Below are 23,332 nucleotides of genomic sequence, written 5' to 3'. Positions count from 1 at the left end.
TAAAGTGAAAATACCGAAGGACTTAAGGTGAAAATCCTTCAAAAAGAGAGTAGCCTTTAATTAACGGCACTGATTTGATTAATGTTACACGTGTTACTCAAGGCGGGAAAGAATCTATGTTCACAGTATTGGAGGCCTACTGGTTTCAAGGGTTGGTCTTGAGAACTGAGTAGATAGCCCTCCTCTAAAGATATTTATTATACCTCCCAGGAAACTAAATTTGAGGGCCGCTCTTTCCTCAAATCCCTTCCCACCAACGCCACTACAGCTGGTACTCCTCGCACTCCTAAGGCCTGTAACACAGCACTTTCAGCCAGCTGAACCCAAAGGCACAGATAGGGCCAGAATACCCATCCGCTGAGGGAAAGGATTCTGAAAGCAATTTGCTGAGAGAAGTGCAAGTAGTACTTAGGTGCCTCCCTGCAACAGAGGAAGATTAGGACTGTGTGTGTGTGTGTGTGAGAGAGAGATGTTGGGCCTGGAGGTCTTCCTCCTTTTGTCTTTTTTATAACCCACAGGCATTCCACTTCCAAGCTATAACACTAGCCCCCAGCCCTTCTTATTTTTTATTTTGAAACAGGGTCTTGCTAGGTTGCTGAAGGTCTTGCTATATTGCTGAGGCAGTCTTTGTAGTGATCCTCTTGTCTCAGCTTCCCAAGTACTGGGATTCCAGGTGTGCATACCTAGCTTCCTATTGTGTGTGTGTGTGTGGGTGGGGGGTGGCAGAGGGTAGTGGAGATTGAACCCAAGGAGGGTCTGACTCCAAGCCATACCCCAGCCTTTTTATTTTTTGTTTGGAACAAGGTCTTATTAGGTTGCTGAAAATGTCCTCAGCCTCCTGATCCTCCTGTCTCAGCCTCCCAAGTACTAGAATTAGTGGAGTGGGCCACACACCCGGCTCCTTTTGTCTTTAGGTGCTTTCCCTGTGTTGCTCAAAGGAAAGTTAGTTAACCCTGTAACTAGTTCTCCCTTCTACAAAGCAATAACCTCTGTGATTACCTCCAAACTTTTTGTTGTTGTTGTTTAGACTTTGGGAATTAAATATAAGAATTACCAACATTTATTTCCTACCCTGTGCATGGCACAGGTCTTCACAATAGCCCTCTGAATTCTATAAGCCCATCAGATCTACCTTGGTTGTCATGACAGGAGCTTCACTGGACACTAGGTCAAGGGGAGGACTGTACTGATCATATGAACGAATCGGGATATTAGGAGTCAGCCGAGCTTCGGGAAGCTCTAGAGCTGTTTCCACCCGTTAATCTCTCCTAGATATGAATCATCACGGGGCGGCGACCTTTCCCAGATTCTTGCTTTTCCCAAGAGAATTCAAATAGCATGAACGGAAGGATATAAGAGGTTCATGTAGGGAAGTGGGGGCAAAGTATAAAAGAAGGCTATGAACAAGGGGGCCACATTCCAGGAAATTGGATCAGGCCACTGCAGTGGAAAGCAGTGGTGACTGCCACGTGGGGGGCTTCACTCAGTCTGGAAATGTTCCCCCTCATGCATTTGGGGAGGCCACTGTCTCTTTTCTTACCACACCACGAAATTTCATTGCTGTTGTCACCACGTTGGGAACCTTCCCATGGGGGTCTAAGTAAAATCCTACAGGGGGAGTGTTATAGTTAGATACAAAATAGTCCCTAAATAGCTCATTTATTAATGTTTGGAGCTGATGTAAAGAGTCATGAGGGCTGTAATCCCAGCAGTGGATTTATCTGCATGATGGGCGGGGTCAGTAGGGGAAGGGTGTGGCTAGAGAAGGGAGGGTCCCAAGGGTGTGGCCTTGGGGATTACATGTGCTTCCTCCTCCCCTACTCACTTGCCCTCTCTCACTTTTGGCCTCCATAATATGAGGACCACAGTCATGAGCTCTCCCTCTTGCCACTTCCTGCTGCCATGCCCTGAGATCTGTGGTCCCCGGCCTCACATGGACTAAACCGTGAGTAAAGAAACTTTCCTTCCTCTAAATTATGTGGTCAGGTCTTTAGATTATGGCTGTGAGAATGCTGGGGGATACAGGAAGTTCTTTACACAGTTGAGTCTAGCCTTCCAATATCCTTGCAGTTTTCTTACCTCCACTCATGTGGGCCATTTTCCCCCAAGGTCCCTCCTAATTTTGTGCACCTGTTCATTTCTATCTATAGATACCTGACAGAATCAAAGTCCTATCCTCTGCCCCACCATCCCTCGGGTTAGCTTCTCACGCTCTGTGTTGGCTTCATGGGTTGGACCAACTTCCTCCACATGGCTGGACACAAGGGCACTGATAGCTCTCAACTTCACAACCACAGTCTTAGCATTAGACAGACTGAGGGTGATGATCTCTGACCCCATTTTTAAATTCCCAAGAATGACAGTTAATTGGCCCAGGAAACGGCCTGTCCCTGAGCCAGATGTGCCAAGAGCTAAGATCTGTCACAATGGAAACACAACCATGTTGTTGTTCCTCCTCCTCCTCCTCCACCACCTCCTCCTCCTCCTCCTCCTCCTCCTCCTCCTCCTCCTCCTCCTCTTCTTCCATACTAGGGATTGAACCCAGGGGGGTGTTACCACTCAACCACACCCTCAGGTGTTTTTATTTTTTATTTTTGAAACAGGAAGTTTTTAAGTTACTGCGTGCTGGTCTCAAACCTGCAATTTTCCTATCTCAGTCTCCCCAAATGCTGGGATTACAGGTTGAGCCACCACACAAGCTATACACATATTCTTGTAACAGCTATGTTTGTGTGTGTTTACTGTGCTGTGAGGATGCTGTAGTCTGCAAATACTGATGTTACATTCAGCAGTACTCAGAGTAAGAAGGTGCTATGGTTTAAAAATGATTTGGTCTATTGTGATTAAAGGTTTGGTCCCTGGGTGGTGCTTTCTGGTGGTGGTAAAACCTTTGGGAGGTGGAGCCTAGCAGAAGGCCCTGCAGTCATTGGGGTCATGACCTCAGAAGATAGTTCTTGTGAGACTCCTTGGTAGTTCTCAATAAAAGGTCATTATAAAAACTTGTTTGACCCTACCCAGCTCTCTTGGCTTCTGAATCAAAATGTAATTAGTAGCTGGGTGTGGTGGCACATGCGTGTAATCCCAGTTCTTGAGAGGCTAAGATGGGTTTGAGGTTAGGGCAAGGTAACTTAGTGAGACCCTATTTCAAAATAAAACATAAAACAGGACTGGGGTGTGTGTCATAGAGATAGAATTCCCCTAGATTCATTCTCTAGTATCTGTCTGTCTCTCTCTCTTACACACACACACACACACACACACACACACACACACAGTGAAAATACTTGCTCCTGTATATACTCCAGTCCACCATTCACCATGAGGTCCTCACCAGAACTGAGCTAAGTAGACCATGTCCTGGAACCTTCCAACAAAACTGTGAGCTAAATAAACCTGCTTTTCTTTTTTAAATAGGTAGCTGGTGTCAGGTATTTTGATACAGTGATGAAACACTTACTAAACAAAGGGGAGGTGTGAGAGGAGAGTATACTTTTTGGGCACTAACTATAACAATAACAGTAATTAACCAGACTCCCTATATGTCTAATGAATATCAATGACTATTTTGTGAAGTAAATGTACCCATTTTACAGATGAGTGTTTGCGCACAGTTGTGACCAGCCTTAGGCCTATAGGAAGCAGAGGAGGAAGCAGAATTAAGGCACAGATCTGTCTGACTTGGGGAGGGGGGGCTCCAAATTTTAAGCCCCATTGGTTTGAATTTAGCAACCTCTCGCTGCCATTAAACCTTCAATTTTTTCAGTTATTAAGTTTATATCAAACCTATCACCTTACAGTTGTATAGACTTGCTGCTCAACTGTAGATAAGGTAATTAGGCAAATTGCCTTACCTTAAGCTTAAATATTGACTAAAAATTATTGAAGGCAATTATGGCATTATCTTTTTTTTTTTTTTTGCGATACTGGGGATGGAACCCAGGGGCATTCTACCTGTGAGCTACACCCCCAGCCCTATTTTTATTCTTTATTTTGAAATGGTCTCACTGAGTGCATTGGGCCTCACTAAGTAGCTGAGACTGGCCACAGACTGAGGTCCTCCTGTCTCAGCCTCCCAAGTGCTGGGATTACAAGCGTGCGCCACCACTCTCAGCTGTGGCATTCTCTTAATTATAGACTTTTTCCTTCCTATTTCCTCTTCCCTTCTTGTTTCCTCTTCCCTTTTTCTCTTCCTTTCTTTGCTATATTCCCTCCCTGTCTGTCTTTCCTTTCCATTTCTGTTGCCTGAAGTGAGACCCAAGAGTAGTCTAGACAGGAACCTGTGGCAGAAGGGAAGGGCATGAGGGAAGACTGTGCGACTGGACACTTGGTACACTGATCACGAGACGTTACTAAGAGCAGTGATGACCAGATATGCAACATGGCATGAGGGAAGGCTGGAAAGAGCCCTGAGGTGTTGGATTAGAGATGTAGCTATCAAGCCGGGTGTGGTGGCCCAGGCCTGTAATGCCAGTACTGGGAGGCTGAGACAGGAGGATCACAGGTTTGAGGACACCCTCAGCCAGTAGTGAGACTCTCATCGATCTAGTGAGACCCTGTTTCAAAATAAAAATAAAATTGGGCTGGAGCTCTGAGGTCGAATGCCCCTGAGTTCAACCCCCAGTACCAAAGAAGAAAATGTAGGTATCATTATAAACTCACTTTTAAAAATATAAATAGATAGCTATAGAAATAGCTGTATATGAATATGTGCGCATCTGTGTGTGTGTGTGTGTGTGTGTGTGTGTGTGTGTGTGTGTGTTGGGTATCACTAGGTTGTTGAGAGTCTTGCCAGCTTGCTAAGACCATCCTCAAAACTGTGATTCTCCTGTCTCAGCCTCCCCAGTACTGGGATTACAAGTATACACCACCATGCCTGGCTTGAAATTATTATTATTTTATTATTTTATTATATATATATATATATATATATATATATATATAGTGGGGGGGTACTGGGGTTCCTGAAAACCCTTCTACTTCCGGGCTACACTCCCAGACCTATTTTTATACTTTTTTATTTGGAAACAGGGTCTCTTAAGCCAGAGCAGCTGGCTTCGAACCTGCACGATCCTCCTGTCTCTGCCCCCCAATTGTGGGGATTACAAGCATGTGCCACCATGCCCGGCTTGAAATTATTTTAAAATCACTTTTTAAAATTACTAAGTACTGACAACTCTAAAGCAGCAGTCCTTAAATTTAGAAGAATTATCTGTCTTCAACAATCTGATAAAATCTATGGGCTTTGTTCCCAGAAAAATTTCACAAACACAAAACATTGCACTTAGTTTCAAGGGGATTCGTACATGAGTCAAAGACCATGAACAAACCTCAGTTTAAAAGAACCCTTCATTTTAAGTATTGAAAAAAATTACAATATTCATTTCCTTTCCCAAGAATATGGCAGGTTAGGTTATTTGGATCAACAGTTGAAAATCTTAGACAATTTTGTAAAAATTTCCTAGACTGGGCATGGTGGTGCACACTTGTAATCCCAGTACTTGGGAGGCCGAGACAGGAGGATCGCAGTTTCTCCTCTGTCTCAGCAACTTTAAGACCCTGTTTCAAAATAAGAAAATAAAATAGGGCTGGAGGTGTAGTTCAGAGGTAAAATGCTCCTGGGCTCAATTCCCACAAGAAAGAAAAATGTCCTGAGCCTGTACAGGGCAAAGCCCTCGGCCAGCAGCTGCCCTCTGACCGGCACTGAGGCTTTCTGCCTTCTTAGGGGAATGGAGAGCCAGGGGGTGACTTCTCACCCACTGCCAAGAAATGTGTCTTTCCTGAGTCTTATTTTTTAAAAGCTCCTGAAAATTTGTATTTATGCATCAGTTTTGACATGGACAGTGCCCCAAACTCGTGCATCAGTACTCAAATAAGCTGAAACAGTGAATTTAGTTAAAATCTTGGGCTGCTGGGGCCTCTAAGCCCCTGGTAGAAGCAAACATTAATTCTCTCTAGAAGAATACACGTGTATGGTACTCATTGTCCTTGTAAATTTATTTATTTGTATAGATGGAGAGTTGTGTGTGTATACAAATAACACACACACACACACACACACACACACACACACACCCCAAACATGTAAACCGCAAGACACCATGAACAAGAACTAACAGCAGACAGCAGAAACCATCCCACAAAGAACTCAGGTATGGAAGTTGTAAGACACATTTTAAAGCAACTATTACTACTTAGTTTTTATTTGTTTTTGCAGCACTGGGGATTCAACTCAGGGCCTCATGCACGCTAGGTAAGTGTTCTACCATTGAACTACATCCCCAGCTTTATTGTGACTTTTTCCTTTAAAGACTGATGAAATGGTTTTATTTTAAAATATCAATATTTTGTTATACTGGAGTTACATCTTTTGCCACCATTTAATCATAAAATGAATGTGTGTGTGCGTGTGCGTGTGCGTGTGCGTGTGTGTGTGTGTGTGTGTGTGTCTGGGGATGGGACCCAGGGGCATTTGACCTCTGAGCTATACCCCCTGCCCTATTTTTTATTCTATATTATGAAACAGGGTCTCACTAAGCTGTGGAGGGCCTCACTAAGTAGCTGAGGCTGTCCGCAAACCGCCATCCTCTGGTCTCAGCCTCCCAAATGCTGGGATTACAAGCATGTGCCACCACGCCCAACTAAAAAGGATCTTTTTATTTGACAAATGAAGGCATACATAATTTATTTATTTACTTATTTTATTTTTGGTGGTACTGGGGTTACTGGAAACCCTTCTACCTCCAGGCTACACTCCCAGACACCTATTTTTTTATTTTTTTAATTTGGAAACATGGTCTCTCAAGCCAGCGAGGCTGGCTTCGAACCTGCGCAATCCTCCTGTCTCCGCCCCCCAAGCGCGGGGATGACAAGCGTGTGCCACCACACCCAGCCATACATAATTTTTTAGAACATACACAAGCAAAACTTCCAGAGAGCATACTTATCCTTAAGTAGATGAGAGCCCCTGGCTTGTGCCTCTTCAATGGCAGCGGCTATGTTTTATTTACTGATGGTTCCCTGAGACTAACAGAGGACTTGACATGTAATAGGGTGTCAATAACTATACACTGAATGAATAAAGGATGAAATTCCAGGGGATACTATAGTTGCCGAAACAGAACCATGTATCTCAATGCCCTTCTTAGGCAAGGGCAAACTCGCAAGACAGCTGCAAAATCAATTAGGTAATAGTTCTGCATAGTGTTTAGTATGCCTGTACTTTCATATCTTGGTTGTAATAAAGTCAATTTTAATCAAATACTCTAAAGGAAGTACTGTTTCTTGTTCCTAATATATTCAGATACAATGTTGGGGGGGAAAAAGAAAATACAACTTAACACAAAATGTTGAGATAAAGGCCTTCAGGACAATTGTTTCTCTAAACATTTTTATGAATATTTTAAATATATATAAAAGCTATAATATGTATATAAATATATTATATATAAATATATTTATACATAATATATAAAATAAAATATATAAATATATAATAAAATATATATATATAAAAGTAATAATATGAAGAACACCTACACTCTCAACCTATATTCAGCAGTGGTTACCATGTAGCCATATCTATTTTAAGTATAGATTTTCTTTTCTGTATCATTTGGATATATATATATATATATATATTATATATGTGTGTGTATATATATGCATATATATAATATATATTTGGATATATATATTTGGAAATATATATTCATATATATATGTGTATGTGTGTATACACACACACACACACACACACACACACACACCCACACACATATGAATAGCTTTTTTCCCCTCAACACTTTAGGACATATTTCTTATGGCCAGAAAGGATGACTAATTATACATACTATAATAGTATCTAGAATCTAAGTTATCTAATTGCCCCCAAGGATGTCTGTTACAGTTTTGTTTAACAAAAGTCTAGTCTGCTTTTGTGCTTTTGTGCATTGTTACTAGTGTGTTCTCATAGTGTCCTTTAGAATGGTCTAGAAGAGTTGTTTTATACAACATCCTTCATTCTAGATTTGTCTGATTGGTTCCTCTTGGTGCCCTTGAACTTGTTTCCTTGCCCTGTATTTCCTATAAGCTAGAGTTGGGCCTATAGGTTTGATTTAAGTTAAATGTTTTTCAGCTAGATGACAGTGAGTTTTTCATATTGCAGTATATCAGGAAGCCAGAAAGTCAGGTTGGGCCATGATTAGTGTTGCTGCAGCTAAGCACTGGGTTAAGGTGTTGGCTACCAAGTTTCACCACTTATTAAGTAATCTGTGCAGTAATCCATTCAAGCCACAGTCCTTGAATCCTTTGTTTCTTTGTTGTACTGGGGATGGAACCCAGGGTTATTCTACTGCTATCCCATATCTTTTTTATCTACTGCTGAACAACATCCCCAGCCCTATTTTGTTTTTATTTTTGAAACAAGGTCTCACTAAGTTGCTGAGGGCCTTGCTAAGTTGCTGACGTTCCCTTCAAACCCACAATCCTCCTGTCTCTGCCTCTCAAGTGCTAGGATTATAGGCGTGTGTCACAGTGCCCAGCTAAGATCCTTTTATTCATATGTATTTGGGGGGTGTTACTGGAGATTGAACCGAGGGATGTTCTACCTGTAAGCTGCATCCCAGTCTCCCCCCCCCCCCGTGGTACTAAGGACTGAACCCAGAGGCATTCTACCTCTGAGCTGTACCCTAGGCTGATTATATTTCCTATTTGGAAACAGGGTCTTGCTAAGTTGCTGAAAGCCTCACTAAGTTGCTGAGGCTGGCTTTGAACCTGTGATCCTTCTGTCTCAGCCTCCCAAGTACTGATATTACATGTGCGTGCCTCTGTGCTGAGTCCTTTTTATTTTTTTTAATTTGAAATAGATAAATTACACTGGCCTTGAACCTGCAATCTTCTTTTCTCAGCCTCCCAAGTACTGGTATTTCAGGCATGTGCCACCATGCCCACCTTCATCCATATTTTTTTTATTATGTAGCCAAATTAATTTATTTCTAGTACTGGCATTGAAATTCAGGTCTTCCCATATGCTAGGAAAGCACAATTATTCTTAAATTTGAAGTTGTATGTTATCATTAAAACCATTCTTATTGATACTTATAAAGATACATTGACTTGATCCAGGTGTGGTGGCCCATGCGTGTGTGTGTGTGTGTGTGTGTGTGTGGCGGGGGGGGGGGGAGATACATTGACTTTAGAAAATCTTCCCAGCCTTTATCATAAATCTTCCTCATAATTTTTTTCAGTGAGATAAAACTTCAATTTGTCTCCATCTTCTCCTCCTCCTCCTCCTCCTCCTCCTCCTCCTCCTCCTCCTCTTCCTCCTCCTCCTCTCTTCTTTTCACTCTTCTACTTCTTGTACAAATAAAGTAGACAAAGCAGGGTTGGCTCTTACAGGCCTTCCCCTGTGACAGCGCCTGGAGTGTGTTCTCAGGTGACCTGCTGGGCCCTGCAGTTCCTCCTGAAGAGAAGAAGAGATGGCTGGAGGAAGCGGAGGAGCGGGGACCTCTTCCTTGAGCCTCATACAAGTTCACATCAATGAAGCCAGGCAGAGGTGACATACCGTATTTCTATATATGTGTGTGTATTGATAGTAGCCTTGCACACAAAAGCTCACCCTCCAGAGTCTAGGATGTGGGTGGGGAGTTGCCGTGGTACCAAAAGCAACTGAGAACTCTGCTCCCTGCTGCAGCATCAAGCAAGATCAATAACTCCTAGACAAACACCATTCGATCTGAGATGAAACAGTATGTCAGCAGGTAAGCAGGTGCCGGCGGGGACAGGGCTCATTAAGGTTGGCAGTTGGCGCCAGCCCTGCATTGCGAATAGGGCCAGAAAGTCACACAATCTGATGCTCTCCAGTTCTGCCACCCTGGAGGACGCACACTGCAAGCACACACTCACGCAGTTCCTCTTCAGTAGGTTTCCCCTCCTAAGCAAAGTGTGGTACGCAAGCTAGAAAAGTTGCAAGTGAGTTGGGAAACACTAGACATCTTGACGCTAGGATGTCTGGGTGAATTTAACCTATTTAAATGTCTTGAGGAACCACAAAACGAGACTATGGTGACCAGTGCCTACTACATGTCTGTGACCACTGAACCTTTTCTAGGAGGTTGTCTCACATAGCTGAGTGCCTCCACACACACTCTGCAATGTGCAAAACGAAGGCTGACACAAACAGGTGGAGGTTCTATCTCATAGGAAAGATGTTGGAGACGTTTATGATAAAGCCATGCAAGCTCCTGTACCAAGGAGAAGTAAACCAAGAGGTCCACCCTGAGAGTTTAGAGAAGAGCTAGTTCAACCGCTTTAATCCATGCAGGCTTCTATAACAACATATCGTTAGCTGGGTAGCTTAAAGACAAACAAGGCATTCCTCAGGCTCTGGAGGATGGGAGCTCCAGGATGGAAGTGGGAGCAGATCTGAAATGTGGTGAAGCCCGTCCTGGTGCAGAGATGCCTTCTCCCTGTTACCTTATGTAGCAGGAAGGCTGAGGGCTCTCAGGCTTTCTCTACAAAGGCACCAGCCCCATTCTACCCTCATGACCTTATTTCAGCCCAAAGACCCCACCTCCTAATACCATCACCGTGGAGATTAGGATTTGTTGTAGTTAGATATAAAATGTCTCCTCAAGAGCTCATTAATATTCAGGGTTGAGATAGTAAAGTCTGAGGGTTGTAATTGCAGAAGTGGATAAATCCACTGGAATGCATTTACCTGGGTGGTAGGGTGTGGCTGAAGGAGGGGATCCCTAGGGGTGCAGCCTTGGGGATTACATATTATATACATGGTTCCTCCTCCCACTGCTCGCTCTCTCTCTCTTTTGCTTCCAGCCTCCATGATGTGAGGAGCGCACCCCATGGGCTCTCCCTCTCTCTGCTTCCTGACGCCATGTCCTGAGATTCACAATCCCTGGCCTCCTGTGGACTGATAATAAAACCATAAGAAAATAAATCTTTCCTCTAATTTACATGGTCAGTCTTTTAGATTATAGCTGCAAGAATGCCGACTGAAATAGGATTTAAACATAAACCTTTCAGGAAGACATAAACATTGAGTCTAAGGTATTGATGATGGAACTGTCCATGTTCAAAAGGTTCTTTTGGACCAGGAATAACTCAAAGCTATGTTGGCTGTAAGTTAGATATCCCCAATCTGGCAATCAATGTCATGTCCAAGAGATAAGCTGGGCTTCCCTGTGAGAGTCATGTGTTTAGCTCCAGAACCTCCTGGGAGCTCTTGGCACTCAGCACACCTGTTCAGAGGTGAGCTGAGCACTTCTCCATAGTGTTGTCTTTGCAAGGTGGGTGTAGTGGACAAAGTGGTGCATGTGTATGCACACACATGCACACAGGCACCATTCACTGTCTAATCCTCCTCAGTTAATGAATGTAAATGACTTATCTTTATGGATGTAATTAGCTGAGACGAGGTGACCATCTCGGATTATCCAGTGGATCATAAGCCCAATAACAGACAGCCTTATACGAGGGAGGCTGAGAGAGGCTTGGGCCACTAGGGCAGATGACGGCAGCCCGCAACAGCCACAGAGACGGGGCCACAGCCAGGAAGTGGCAGGAGCTGTGAGGCAAGGGGTGGTCCTCAGAGCCTCAGAGGGGTGGGCGGGCGGCCCTGCTCAGAACTCCATTTCAGACTTCTCACCCCCACAGAGCTGGGGGATGGATTTCTATTGTGTTGGGAGTGTTTTGTTTTGTTGGTTGTTGCTATTGTTTTGTTTTGCTGTTGTGGTACTGGGATTAAACCCAGGGACATTACACTTAGGAGTTGCAACCCCAGCCATGTGTATGTTTGTTTGTTTATGGTACTGAAGACTAAACACAGGAGTTTTCTATTTCTGAGCTATACCTCCAGCCCTACTTTATTTTGAAACAGAGTCTTACTAGGTTGTGGAGGACCTCACTAAGTTGCTGAGGCCGGCCCTGAACCGGCAATCCTCTTTCTCAGCCTTCCAAGTACAAGCGTGCACCACCAACGCCTATCTTCCTTTTTAATTTCATTTTGAAACAAGGGTCTCACTAAGTTATGAAGGACTTTGCTAAGTTTCTGAGTCTGGCTATGAACCTATAATCTTCCTGTCTCAGCCTTCCAAGGGCTGGAATTACAAGTGTGCTCCACCAGGCCTGGCTCATTTCTATTTATTTATTTTATATTATTTTATTTTACTTTTGGTGGTACTGGGAATGGAACTCAGGGGCATTCTACCTCCGAGCTACACCCCCAGCCCTATTTTCTATTCTTATTTTGAAACAGGGTCTCACTAAGTTGCAGAGGGCCTCATTAAGCAGCTGAGGCTGGCCACAAACCTGCGATCCTCCTGTCTCAGCCTCCCAAATGCTGGGGTTACAAATGTGTGTCACCACGCCCACCCTCATTTTGTTTTAAGCCTCCTAGTTTGTGGTCATTAGTTACAGCAGCCACAGAAAACAAATACAGTGGGGTGGGAAGTAGTTATGCTTGCGGCAACCTGACTCATCACCAGCGTAGACTGCACAGAGAGCTTGATCACCCCAGCAAACGAGCCGAGCCTGCAGCCTCAGCCTCCCAGGCTGCATATGGTTACACACTGGGCTCAGGACCTGCTTCCCAGGCCCCAGAGGAGCTTCCTCCTCACTGATGAGTCTCTCTGAGTATACATTTGCATTGCTATTTTGACTTCTAACTTGAGCTTGTACACCAATGGCCCCCAGCTTCCAAATTTTCAACTACAATGGTGGAGAAGTACCCATGTAGTTATTTCATTTTCACTTTCAGTACAATATCCAATTAATTAAATGACCTATACAACACATAATCACTTATTATTATTATTATTATTATTATTATTAATATTATAAAGCCGGCGTGGTGGCGCATGCTTGTAATCCCCACGCTTGGGAGGCTGAGACAGGAGGATCGCACAGGTTTGAAGCCAGCCTCAGCTACTTAGTGAGGCTCTCAGCTACTTAGTGAGACCCTGTTTCAAAAATAAATTATAAAATAGGGCTGGGGCTATAGCCCAGAGGTAGTAAGCCCCTGGGTTCCACCCCCCAGTACCACAAAAATAAATATTATTATTTTGTGATACTGGGGACTGATCCCAGAGGGGTTATACCCATGAGCTACATCCCCAGCCCTTTTTTAATTTTTTATTTTTTGAGGGTGTATTAGGAATTAAACCCAGGGTCATTCTACCTCCGGGCTTCACACCAGTAAGTGGGCTGTCAGCAAACGTGGGACCCGTCCACTCCTAGATCTAGAACTTTACAATCCTCCAGCACTCTGAGAAATAAATGCTTGTTAAATAGTCACCCAGTCTGTGGCGTTCCGTTACAGCAGCCTGGACTAATAAGGACTACTGTCATCTAACATATTTTGAGTGTTTATTCTGTACAATATGCCACGGTAGGCCTGGAAAATGAAGCAGGTTCGGTAGGCCTGAGGCCTGATTCCTGCCCTCAGAGAAGCTTACGGTTGGATTAGAAATGACTCCCCAGTTTTACCCACAAAGTTTCTTTCTTCACAACTTCATTCGGGGATCCCATACGATGACTGTCATTCTAAACTGGGCGTGGGGGCGTAATCCCAGCATTCAGGAGGCAGAGACTGGAGGATCCAGTTTGCAGACAGTCGCAGCTACTTAGTGAGGCCCTTTGCAACTCAGTGAGACCCTATTTCAAAATAAAGAATAAAAAATAGGCTCAGGTGTATAGCTTGGAGGTAGAATGCCCGTGGGTTCAAGCCCTAGTACCATTAAAAAAAAAAAAAAAACAATGATTGCCATTTTGGCTGCTTAGATGTGACTTTGTGGTCTAAGTAGAATTTGTACATTTTTTTTAGGTAGAAGTTTCTCTTTGACCACAAATGTTAAAATGCATATATGTATGTATATGCTCCTTTTGTCTGTGAAATCCCCTTTCCCTCTAGCAGCACCTCCACCTTTCTCTGAGAGAATTCCTCCTCCCTCACCTGGCACTCTGCCGGCCCTGCACCCCACCCTCCATCTCCCTGGGAGGACTCGTAGTCTCCTCTGTGTGGATCATACACACTCCTGTTGCCCACAGTGTTGGATTTCCAGCCCTGGCCCTTTACTACATCACCCTTTTCCACCCCACCCCGAGTCCACATTTCTCTAATGGTTGTATTTACAGAGTTTCACATTGATCCTAACAATATTTTAATTTTATGATGTATTTATTTATTTACTTTTGGTACTGGAGTTTGAGCTCAGGGGTGGTGTTCTACCTCCAAGATACACCCACAGTGCTTTTTATTTTTGTCTTGAAACAGGATTTTGCCAAGTTGCTGAAGGTAGCCTCAAACCAGTGGTCCTCCTGTCTCAGCCTCCCAAGTTTCTTTTAAATTCGAGCCAGTTGTTTAGGATTAAAGATAATTTAAAATAATAAAACTACCTAAGAGTCTTAGGCATTGTGGTGCAAACCTATAATCCAGTACTTAGTAGGTGGAAATAGGAGGATTGTAGGTTCCAAACCAGCTCACAGCAATTTAGCAAGACTCTTAGCAACCTACTAAGATCATCTTTCAAAGCAATAAATAAAAGGCTCGGGGTGTAACTCAGAGGTAGAATGCCCCTGGGTTCAATCCCCAGTACCACCAAATAAAAACAAAACAAAACACCAAAAACCTAATACAAATTGAGCACTTGCTCAGGACCTGTGTCACTCTCCAACCAGTGATGCAGGGGCAGACGGGCAGGAGTCCCGAGGCCCCACGCTGCCCACCTGGCCGTGCTTCGTGGGCTCACAGCCTGTTCCAGGAGCTGGTGACAGGCTCCTTAGAAGCCTGACAGCCTTGCCCTCCTGTCCGAGGTGCCCTGCCTCCCTGCGTTTCTGAGTTGAGCCAGGTGAATAACCTCATTTCCTCTTTGCTTTCCTTTGAGGCTCTGGGTCCCTCTTCTCCTAGGACAACCTGTAACCTGCGTCCCTGCACTGCCACATCCTCTACTTCCTTGTTTTTTGTTTTTGTTTTTGCTTTTTGTGGTACTGGGATTGAACCCCAGGGCTTTCTACTGATACCAAGGTCCTTCCCAGTTCCTTGTCTTGCCGAGTCAAAGAGGAAAGTGAAGTGGGAAATTTATTTCAAAGGAGTATACAAGAGAGGCCAGCCCCCCCGGGGGCCTTGGCAGACCCCTGGCACCACACACCATCAGCTGAACGCCACGGTGCCCCAAAGTCCACTCAACCTGCAACGAAGAGCAGAGTTAAAGCCCCACGCAGGGAAGAAGTCCCAAGAGGGGAACCGGCATGGTGCTAAGCACAGGGCTTTAGATAGTCTGAAGCCCCTTCGCGTAGACATTGACCAATGAAGAAAATCCCTGTCTTTATCTTTTTCTTCTTTTTTTTCTTTCTTTCTTTATTTTTGAAGATTTAAAGAAGTTTATTAGAAAGATAGAAATACAGAAAATAGAAATACAGCTCCATGCCAAAATGGCATGGGGGGGTGACTCGAAATGAATACACCCTATTTATTTATTTATTTTGTGGGTCTGGGGATGGAACCCAGGAGCATTTAACCTCTGAGCTACACCCCCTGCCCTATTTTGTATTCTTTATTTTGAAACTGGGTCTTACTGAGTTGCAGAGGGCCTCACTAGGTAGTTGAGGGTGTCCGCGAACCGCGATCCTCTGGTCTCAGCCTCCCGAATGCAGGGATTACAAGCGTGCGCCACCACGCCCGGCCTTATCTTGTTTTTCTTGACTTAATTTGTTAGCAGGTTGTTCATTCCCTAAAGTCTTGAGGCTGTTTCCTGCACGGTTGTTCCCTGGTCTAACCGTAGCAGTCCATGAGTCTAAGGTTGATGCGCACAGATCTCTGCATCTTGACATCTTCGCAAGAGCTATGATAGCGCTACTTTATTTTGAAACAAGGTCTCACAAAGTTGCTGCAGGCTGCTGGCCACAAACCTGTGATCCTCCTGTCTCAGCCTCCCGCTTCCTTGTTAAGAACATACGGAGGACCCATCCCTTGACCTGTCCAACTCCTGGGCAATGGCTGAGAGTCTGAACATATGAACACACGATAGCCAGACGGTGTCCAACAAGACAGCTCTGTCGCAGTCTGCAGGCACCAGTGCGGGAAGCCAGGCCACATTCTCTACAGCGTGGTGCCCAGCATGTCTCGACTTCATCAACCACCATCAGCTCCCCTGGTGTTTTTGCTGTTGCTTCCCATTTAGGACCAGCCAGAGTATGGCAAAAATGCTCTCCTGAGCCATCCCACGGAGGGCTCTGTTTCTCGTTAGCCTGTCTGCAGCGTCTCTACACCAAAGGCAGCCCGACCCTTCCCTGGCCCTCCCTCCTGGGGAGCTCTCCCCCTCTTCTTCAGACACAATGATGGTGGCTGGCTCCTTTTGTGCAGCAAGCTCTGAGTAGGAACAGCCGTTGCTTGTTCTCATTTGGGTGGTCTTTGTTTATTTCGACCTCGTTTATAACTGGTCCTTAGCTCTTGCTGTTAGGATCCTGCCCACCCCCACCCTCAGACCACCTTCCCCACGGCCTCCCAGGCTGCCCAGCAGCCTCAAGTCGGGCCCACGTTGGCAGGAATGACTGTGCCCAAGAATCAGCCTTTCCTTGTGACTCATCAGTTTCCTCATCATGGCAGAGGAGACTCCAATCACTGCCCGACCCCCACCAAGGCTGGGGAAGCAGTTGCCATAGTGATAGATGCGGCAGGCTGGCTCACAGCGGAGAGGCTCTTAGCAGCCAGCCCACGCCAGGAGGGGCCCAGCCTTCTGCTCGCTCAAAGCCCCATCCCATCCCCCACCCCTGGGAGCAGAAGGGGGGCCGGGAGTGGGAATCCTCCACATCCATCACTCCTAGAGACTTAGCCCCCCACCCCCCGCAAGTTGGTTGCTAATGGCCGGCCTCCGTGGGGTGTGCAGCTTGCGTGCTGCTTAGCAACGAAACAACAAACCACATAAATTGATTCTCCATTGAATCTGCATGAATGTCTCATTTATGCAGACGCAGTCTCCGTGCTGTACCACAGTGGGGGTGGAAGTATCAGAACCTTTCCAAATGGAGACTTTTCACAAAGAAAAAAAGTGCCCAGAGCGTGGGTGCACATCTTGACACATTGTACTGACACCAGAGCTGGATACAGAACATGCCCAGGGTCCCAAGGGCTTCCCTCGCCCGCTCTGCCTGAACATGGCATGGGTTTCATCAGCATTCCTTTGTCCTGCCTGATCTTAGACGTCACGTAGATAGAATGAGGCAGTAGAGACCTTTTTCATCTGAATATTTCACTGTCACTATGGCAGCAAGTGTTCCCATGCTGTGTGTGCAGGAGGCGGAGGGGCGCTGCTGCTGAGCTCCCGTCCTCGGGCTCCAGGGAGGAGGCTGGGGGGAATCACTTCTTCAGCCTCCTGGCTTTTCTGTTTGTGTGGTACTAGGAGTTGAGCCTGGGGACATTCTACCTCCAAGCTACAGCCCAGCCCTATTATATTGGTAAGCCAGGTGCACACTTGTAATCCCAGCATTTGGGAGCCTGAGACAGGCAGATCGGGGTTCATGGACAGCCTCAGCTACTTAGGCCATTTGCAACTCAGTGAGACCCTATTTCAAAATCAAGAATACAAAATAGGGCTGGAAGTGTAGCTTAGAGGTAAAATACCCTTGGGTTCCATCCCCAGTACTGGAAAAAATAATGTGTGTGTGTGTGTGTGTGTGTGTGTGTGTATACACATATATACACTATTTTATTTTATTTTATTTATATATTTTTTGCAGGTCTGGGGATGAAACCCGGGGCATTCTACCTCCGAGCTACAGCCCCTGCCCTATTTTTTATTCTTTATTTTGAAACTGGGTCTTACTGAGTTGCAGAGGGCCTCAGTAAGTAGCTGAGGCTGTCCGCAAACCGCGATCCTTCTGTCTCAGCCTCCTGAATGCTGGAATTACAAGTGTGTACCACCACACCTGGCTTATACACAATTTTAAAACAGGGTCTCACTAAGTTGCTGAGTCTAGCCATGAACCTGAGATCCTCCTGTCTCAGCCTCCCAAGTACTGGGATTACAGTTGTGCACTGCAACATCCAGCAATACTATGTATAATTCTGTTGCTAAAATGACCCAGAATTAGCCTTCTTTGGTATTTTTTATGAATTCCTTTTACTTTTTGAGCTCTTCCTCTGGTTCTGTGCACCAGGCAGAACAATGTGGTATAGCTCGTCTTGTTCCCTCCCTCCTATAAAACTGTGTTACAGTTTGGGTATAAGATGTCCCCCAGAGCTCATGTGTTAGGCTACTCTGTCCCCATCTCCTCCTCTCTCGATGTCTGTTTCCTGGCCACCAGGAGTGAGAGTCCCGTTCCTCTTTCTTCATGCCCTGAGGCCTTGCACCTGGTTTCTGCCTCAGGACCTGCCACCTGTGGACTGAAGCCTTGAAACCCACAAGCCAATAAATTTTCCTTCCTTTAACTTGTGCTGGTCAGGTATTTTGGTCCCAGCAATGAAAACGCTGACTCAGTCCCCCCAGAACTTGCCATCTCTCCAAGGAGCTCTGGTTCTTTTTAGTAGAGAATGATAATTGGAAACCCAGAGGATCTTGGCCAGTCGAGTCACAGGGGGACCTCTGCCTGCGCAGGCCAGCGTGATCTAATTATTTACTTAATTAATTATTGGCCTTCACACATCAGTTCTGGTCACCAGACTGCTAAACTATATTACTAAAATCCATGTGTTCATCTGGGAGATAGATTATAAGTAACATTATTACAGTTACTATTAGTGTATGTGTTCATGTATTCATTCCTATTGATACTATAGCAGATTACCACAGATGCAGTGGGAGGGGTATTTGTTTTTTGTTTTTGTTTGTAGTACTGGAGATTGAACCCAGGGGCATTCTACCTCCAAGTTACACCCCCAGCCCTATTTTTATTCTTTATTTTTGAAACAGGGTCTCACTAAGTTGCAGAGGGCCTCACTAAGTAGCTGAGGCTGACTACACACTTGCAATCCTCCTGTCTCAGCCTCCCAAGTACTAGGATTACAAACCTGTGCCACCACACCCGGCTGGTGTGTGTGTGTGTGTTACTGGAGATTGAGCTCAGGAATATTCCACCTCTGACCTACACGCTCAGACCTCTTTCTTTTTTATTTTGAAATAGGGTCTTGTTACATTGCTGAGGATCTTGTTATAGTGCTGAGATTGGCCTTGAACTTATGATCCTCTGTCTCAGAGGTAATAGTAGTACAGGCACTCCTGGCTAGATTTAGTGGCTTGAAACAATACAAACTTTTCTCTTACAGTTCTGGGGGCCAGAAGTCTGAGATAGGTTTCACTGGGTTCACCCCAAGGGGTTCTCAGGGCTGGTGTCTTCTGGCTGCTGCAGGGGAAGAGCTGTCTCTTTGCCTTTCTTCTAGGAGCTGCCTGCCTTCCCTGACTCCTGCTCCCTCTCTTCATCCCCAAAGCAAGCACACCACTGCAACCTCTGCTTCTGTTACCACCTCCGCTCGGTCTGTCCTGCCTCTCCTGCAAGGCCCCCATGCTAAGATGACATCTGTCCCCCTGAGTAATCTAGGACCATCTCCCTGTCTAAAAACAAAACAAAACTTAATTCTAACCAGGTGCATATCTACTGGTAATCCCAGTACTTGGGAGGTTGAGACAGGAGGATCACAGGTTCATGCCAGTTTCTGCAACTTAGCTAGATTCTCAGCAATTTAAGGAGACCCTGATTCAAAATAAAAATAAAAAGGGCTAGGAGTGTAGCTCAGAAGTAGATTCAATGCCTAGTTTTCACCAAAAATTATATAAGTAAGTAAATAAATAACCCTGCAAAGACCCCACAATGTGTGTGTGTGTGTGTGTGTGTGTGTGTGTGTGTGTGTACCATGCACATGTGTGTTCCTGAGTGCCAGGTAGCATATTCACAGATTTTGAGGAGCCCCATGGGATATCACTGGAGGTTCAATTCTTCCCTCCAACATAGTCTATATTTAAAATAAAATAAATGGATTACTTTTTTGTGTGTGGTACTGGGGGTAGAATCCAGGGTCTTTTCTTCCTCTAGGCTTTACTCCCATGCCTATTTTATACTGTATTTGGAAACAGGGTCTCTCTAAGTTGCTGAGAGCCTCACTAAGTACCTGAGGCTGGCTTTGAACCTGTGTGATCCTCCTGTCTCAGCCTCCCAAACGCTGGGATTTGCATGTAGCACCACACCCAGCTAAATGGATTACTTTAAAACAGATTATTTTGGCAATCTAACCGAGATGGTGTTAGGAAAGAAGGACCAGGAAGACAGTGCCCTCTCGCTGGGTGGGCCCTGCTCCTGAAGCTTCGCTGCCAGGCCTGTGCATGGCGGGCAGCCAGGGTGAGCTCAGAAGGCTGACAGCAGGGTCGCTGCCCAGTGGGTATCTCCCGAGCAGCCTCAGCTCTGCTGGACCAGCAGCTGCAGGGCACATTTAGAGGTGTGAACCTCTGATAAGATGGCAAGCCCGGGATGCTTGCGCTGTCCTGGGCAGTAGAGGGGTCATGAAGGAGGAGCCCACATGGTCGCATTTCAGGTATGCACCACCTTCACCATCCTGTGCCCTGCCTGGGGTCCTGCACCCACAAGGGATTCTGGTGTTCCCAAGCCCCATCCTACCTGATGGCCTTCTTTTGTAACACAAATATTGCAGGTTCCCAGACCTCCCAGCCTCTACAGTCCCTTTGATTCTGAGTCAGGGGGTTAGGGGCTCCTCTCCAGCATGGATTTCCTCCCTACCATCTCCCTTGGGCATTGAGGCCACCCAGATGCAGCCTCTGGGTGTTTGCCACCCTGGGCGCCCTGGTCATGTCTCCTCCCACAGTCTGAAGTCCTAGCTCTACCCCTGGAGAAGGAGCCAGGTGCCAGCTGTACCATGGTGGCTGGAGGTCTCACAGGGCCACCTCTGTTGATAGAGGCAGAGCCAGCTCCCACAGCGCCTCTGGCCAGCCTTTTCCCACACTGCAGGCAGGCCCTGGAGAGCAGGGCAGGGGGCTTGGTGATCTTGATTTCAGAGAGTTTTGCCCTGAATGACCTGGGGTAGCCTGGGTGCCCGCAGGGCAGGTTGTGGTCAGCCTTCCTCCTGGGTATGGGAAACCTCTGCCACCCTAAGCCTACCCACCGCTCAGCTCATCAGACAGAAAGAGAAAGTGTGGGGGAGTGGTGAGTTGGCCTGGGCCACCCTCCCCCCTCATGCCATTTTGGCATGGGGCTGTAACTCTTTTCTGTATTTCTATTTTCTGTATTTCTATCTTTTAATAAACTTTTAAAAAAAGAAAGAAAGAAAGTGTGTGTGCCATGGGGGTGGGGGGCATGGGGGAAGAAGAAGCTGTGATAGTCTCCTGCTTGGAAGTGATTCTTGGTCTTCTAAGGACAAGAACCCTTTGACAGTGCTCAAAGGCCAAATTATATTCAATGCACACCAACATCAGTCCTCTACTATATACAGACAGTTCAGTGGTTTGGCGTCTTCTCACCTGTGCAGCCAGGACCATGCTTGAACACTTTCCTTTCTGTACCAAGAAAGCCTAATGCCTAATGCCGGGGGAGGGTGCACCCCTGTGTTCCCAGTACTTGGGAGGCTGGGACAAAGGGATCACAGGTTCAATGCCAGCCTCAGCAACCTAGTGAAACCTTCAGCAACTTAAATGTTTCAATTTTTAAAAACATGATCAGGGCATAGCTGGGAGGTAGAATGATCCTGGGCTAACACCCAACACCAACAACAGGAAAAAGGAAACTGTTTCTATTAGATACCACACTCTATCCCTTCCCTGTCCTCCAGCCAGTGACAGTGCTAATCTGCTTTCTGTCTCAATGGATTTGACTGTTTCTGCATATTTCACATAAATGAAATCAGATAATACGTTGTCTTATGTATTTGGCCTCTGACTTTGCGTGATCTCAAGACCCACCTGTTGTAGCAGGAATCAGTACTTCATTCCTTTGTATTGCCAGATAATGTCATCTTATGTGGGTATAGCACATTTCATTACTTCTTCCTCAGCTGTTGAACATCTGGGTTGTTTCTACTTTTGGGCTATTATAAAACATGCTGCTATGAACATTTATGTCTAAATTGTTGAGTGGGTGTGTTTTCAGTTCTTTGGGCTGCATACCTTCAGGTGAATTGCTGGATCATATGGTAATTCTAACCTTTTTTGTGTTTGTGTGGTACTGGGGGTTGAATCCAGGGGCATTCTACCTCCAAGCTACACCCCCAGCCCTATTTTTTATTTTTTTATTTGGAAACAGGGTCTCACTAAGTTGCAGAGGGCCTCATAAGTTGCTGAGGCTGGTTTCAAACCTGCGATCCTCCTGTCTCAGTCTCCCAAGCGCGGGGATTACAAGCGTGTGCCACCGCACCTGGCTTAACTCTTAACATTTTGAGGAACTGTCAGGACCTAATTTTGGATATTTTGGGAATTTGGGATATTTTGGAGCCGACTTAAGACGCAGTTGCACAGATTTGCTACGGCACTTGACAACTTACTCCCAGGTAACGGACCCTCCCTGGAGAGCCTTCCGTACGGAGAGCTTAGCACGCAGAGACCTGCTCACTGTATTGGAGGAATGAAGCCGCGATCGGGAGCCCAGGATCCAGTGACGACCTCCTCCTCCTGGTGGGAAGCGGGTAGACAGACATTCCAGCTCCCAGCGATAACCCGTTACAGATGTTTTGCCACAGAGCATGCAAATCCCCAGGAACATGCAGCAGAGGCTGATCGCTGGGGAGGAACTTCACAGCTGAAATAATATTTGCCTCCACCTCCCCGCGACTTTGTGTTTTGGCAGCCTATCTGGGAAGAGACTTCTGGGAGGACAGAACAGCTTGGGTTGGAGCCTAGGCATGTAAGAGTGCTTGATGAATTTGGCAGCAGTGAGAGGAAGGGGGTGGGGGAGGGGATACCAGCTCTGGAGGGTAAACTGAGGCCCGCTGTGATGTCCACACAGGGAGTTTGGATTAGGATCTATAGGTCCTGGGCATCACTGGGGACTTGAGGTAGAGCGGGGTGAACAGCTCATATCCTGGAGCCAAGGTTCTTGGTGGGAAGAGAGACCCAAGGATGGGGATCTAGCCAGAGCCTGCTATCAAGAGAGAAAGACCAGGTATTGCTGGGAGTAGGCCTGGGAGGGAGGGTCGGGAAGGGAAGGAGGGTGTTTAGGGAGAGAGGAGAAAATCTTGGTTCATAAAGACTTAAGTCACCGTTTCCAAGGAGATAGAGTACCCGTGTCTATCATGGTGACAGCATCCAGGACAGTCACACTCCTAGTGGCTTTAACTGCGTGATTATTTCACCTCACTGAGTTCCAAGAAGTTAGCTCTGGAGGAGGG

The 23,332-nt window shown here is 45.9% G+C and overlaps 1 protein-coding gene across 1 annotated transcript in view; it reads right to left on the bottom strand.

Annotated features, from left to right (window-relative positions):
* The window catches only part of MARCHF6 (membrane associated ring-CH-type finger 6), a gene marked incomplete at both ends in the record, with an annotated part of 70,545 nt that extends 68,205 nt beyond the window's left edge, over positions 1–2,340 (bottom strand). The window contains 2 exon segments of the mRNA XM_080698529.1: positions 1,541–1,608; positions 2,211–2,340. Of these exon segments, the coding sequence (XP_080554655.1) occupies positions 1,541–1,608; positions 2,211–2,340 (198 nt within the window).
* Between the last annotated feature and the right edge of the window lie 20,992 nt (positions 2,341–23,332).

Source organism: Muscardinus avellanarius, assembly GCF_963383645.1.
Source record: "Muscardinus avellanarius genome assembly, chromosome: 1".
NCBI lineage: Eukaryota > Metazoa > Chordata > Mammalia > Rodentia > Gliridae > Muscardinus > Muscardinus avellanarius.
The sequence above is the reverse complement of the archived record's forward strand: the minus strand, read 5'-3'. Positions and strand labels throughout refer to the sequence as shown.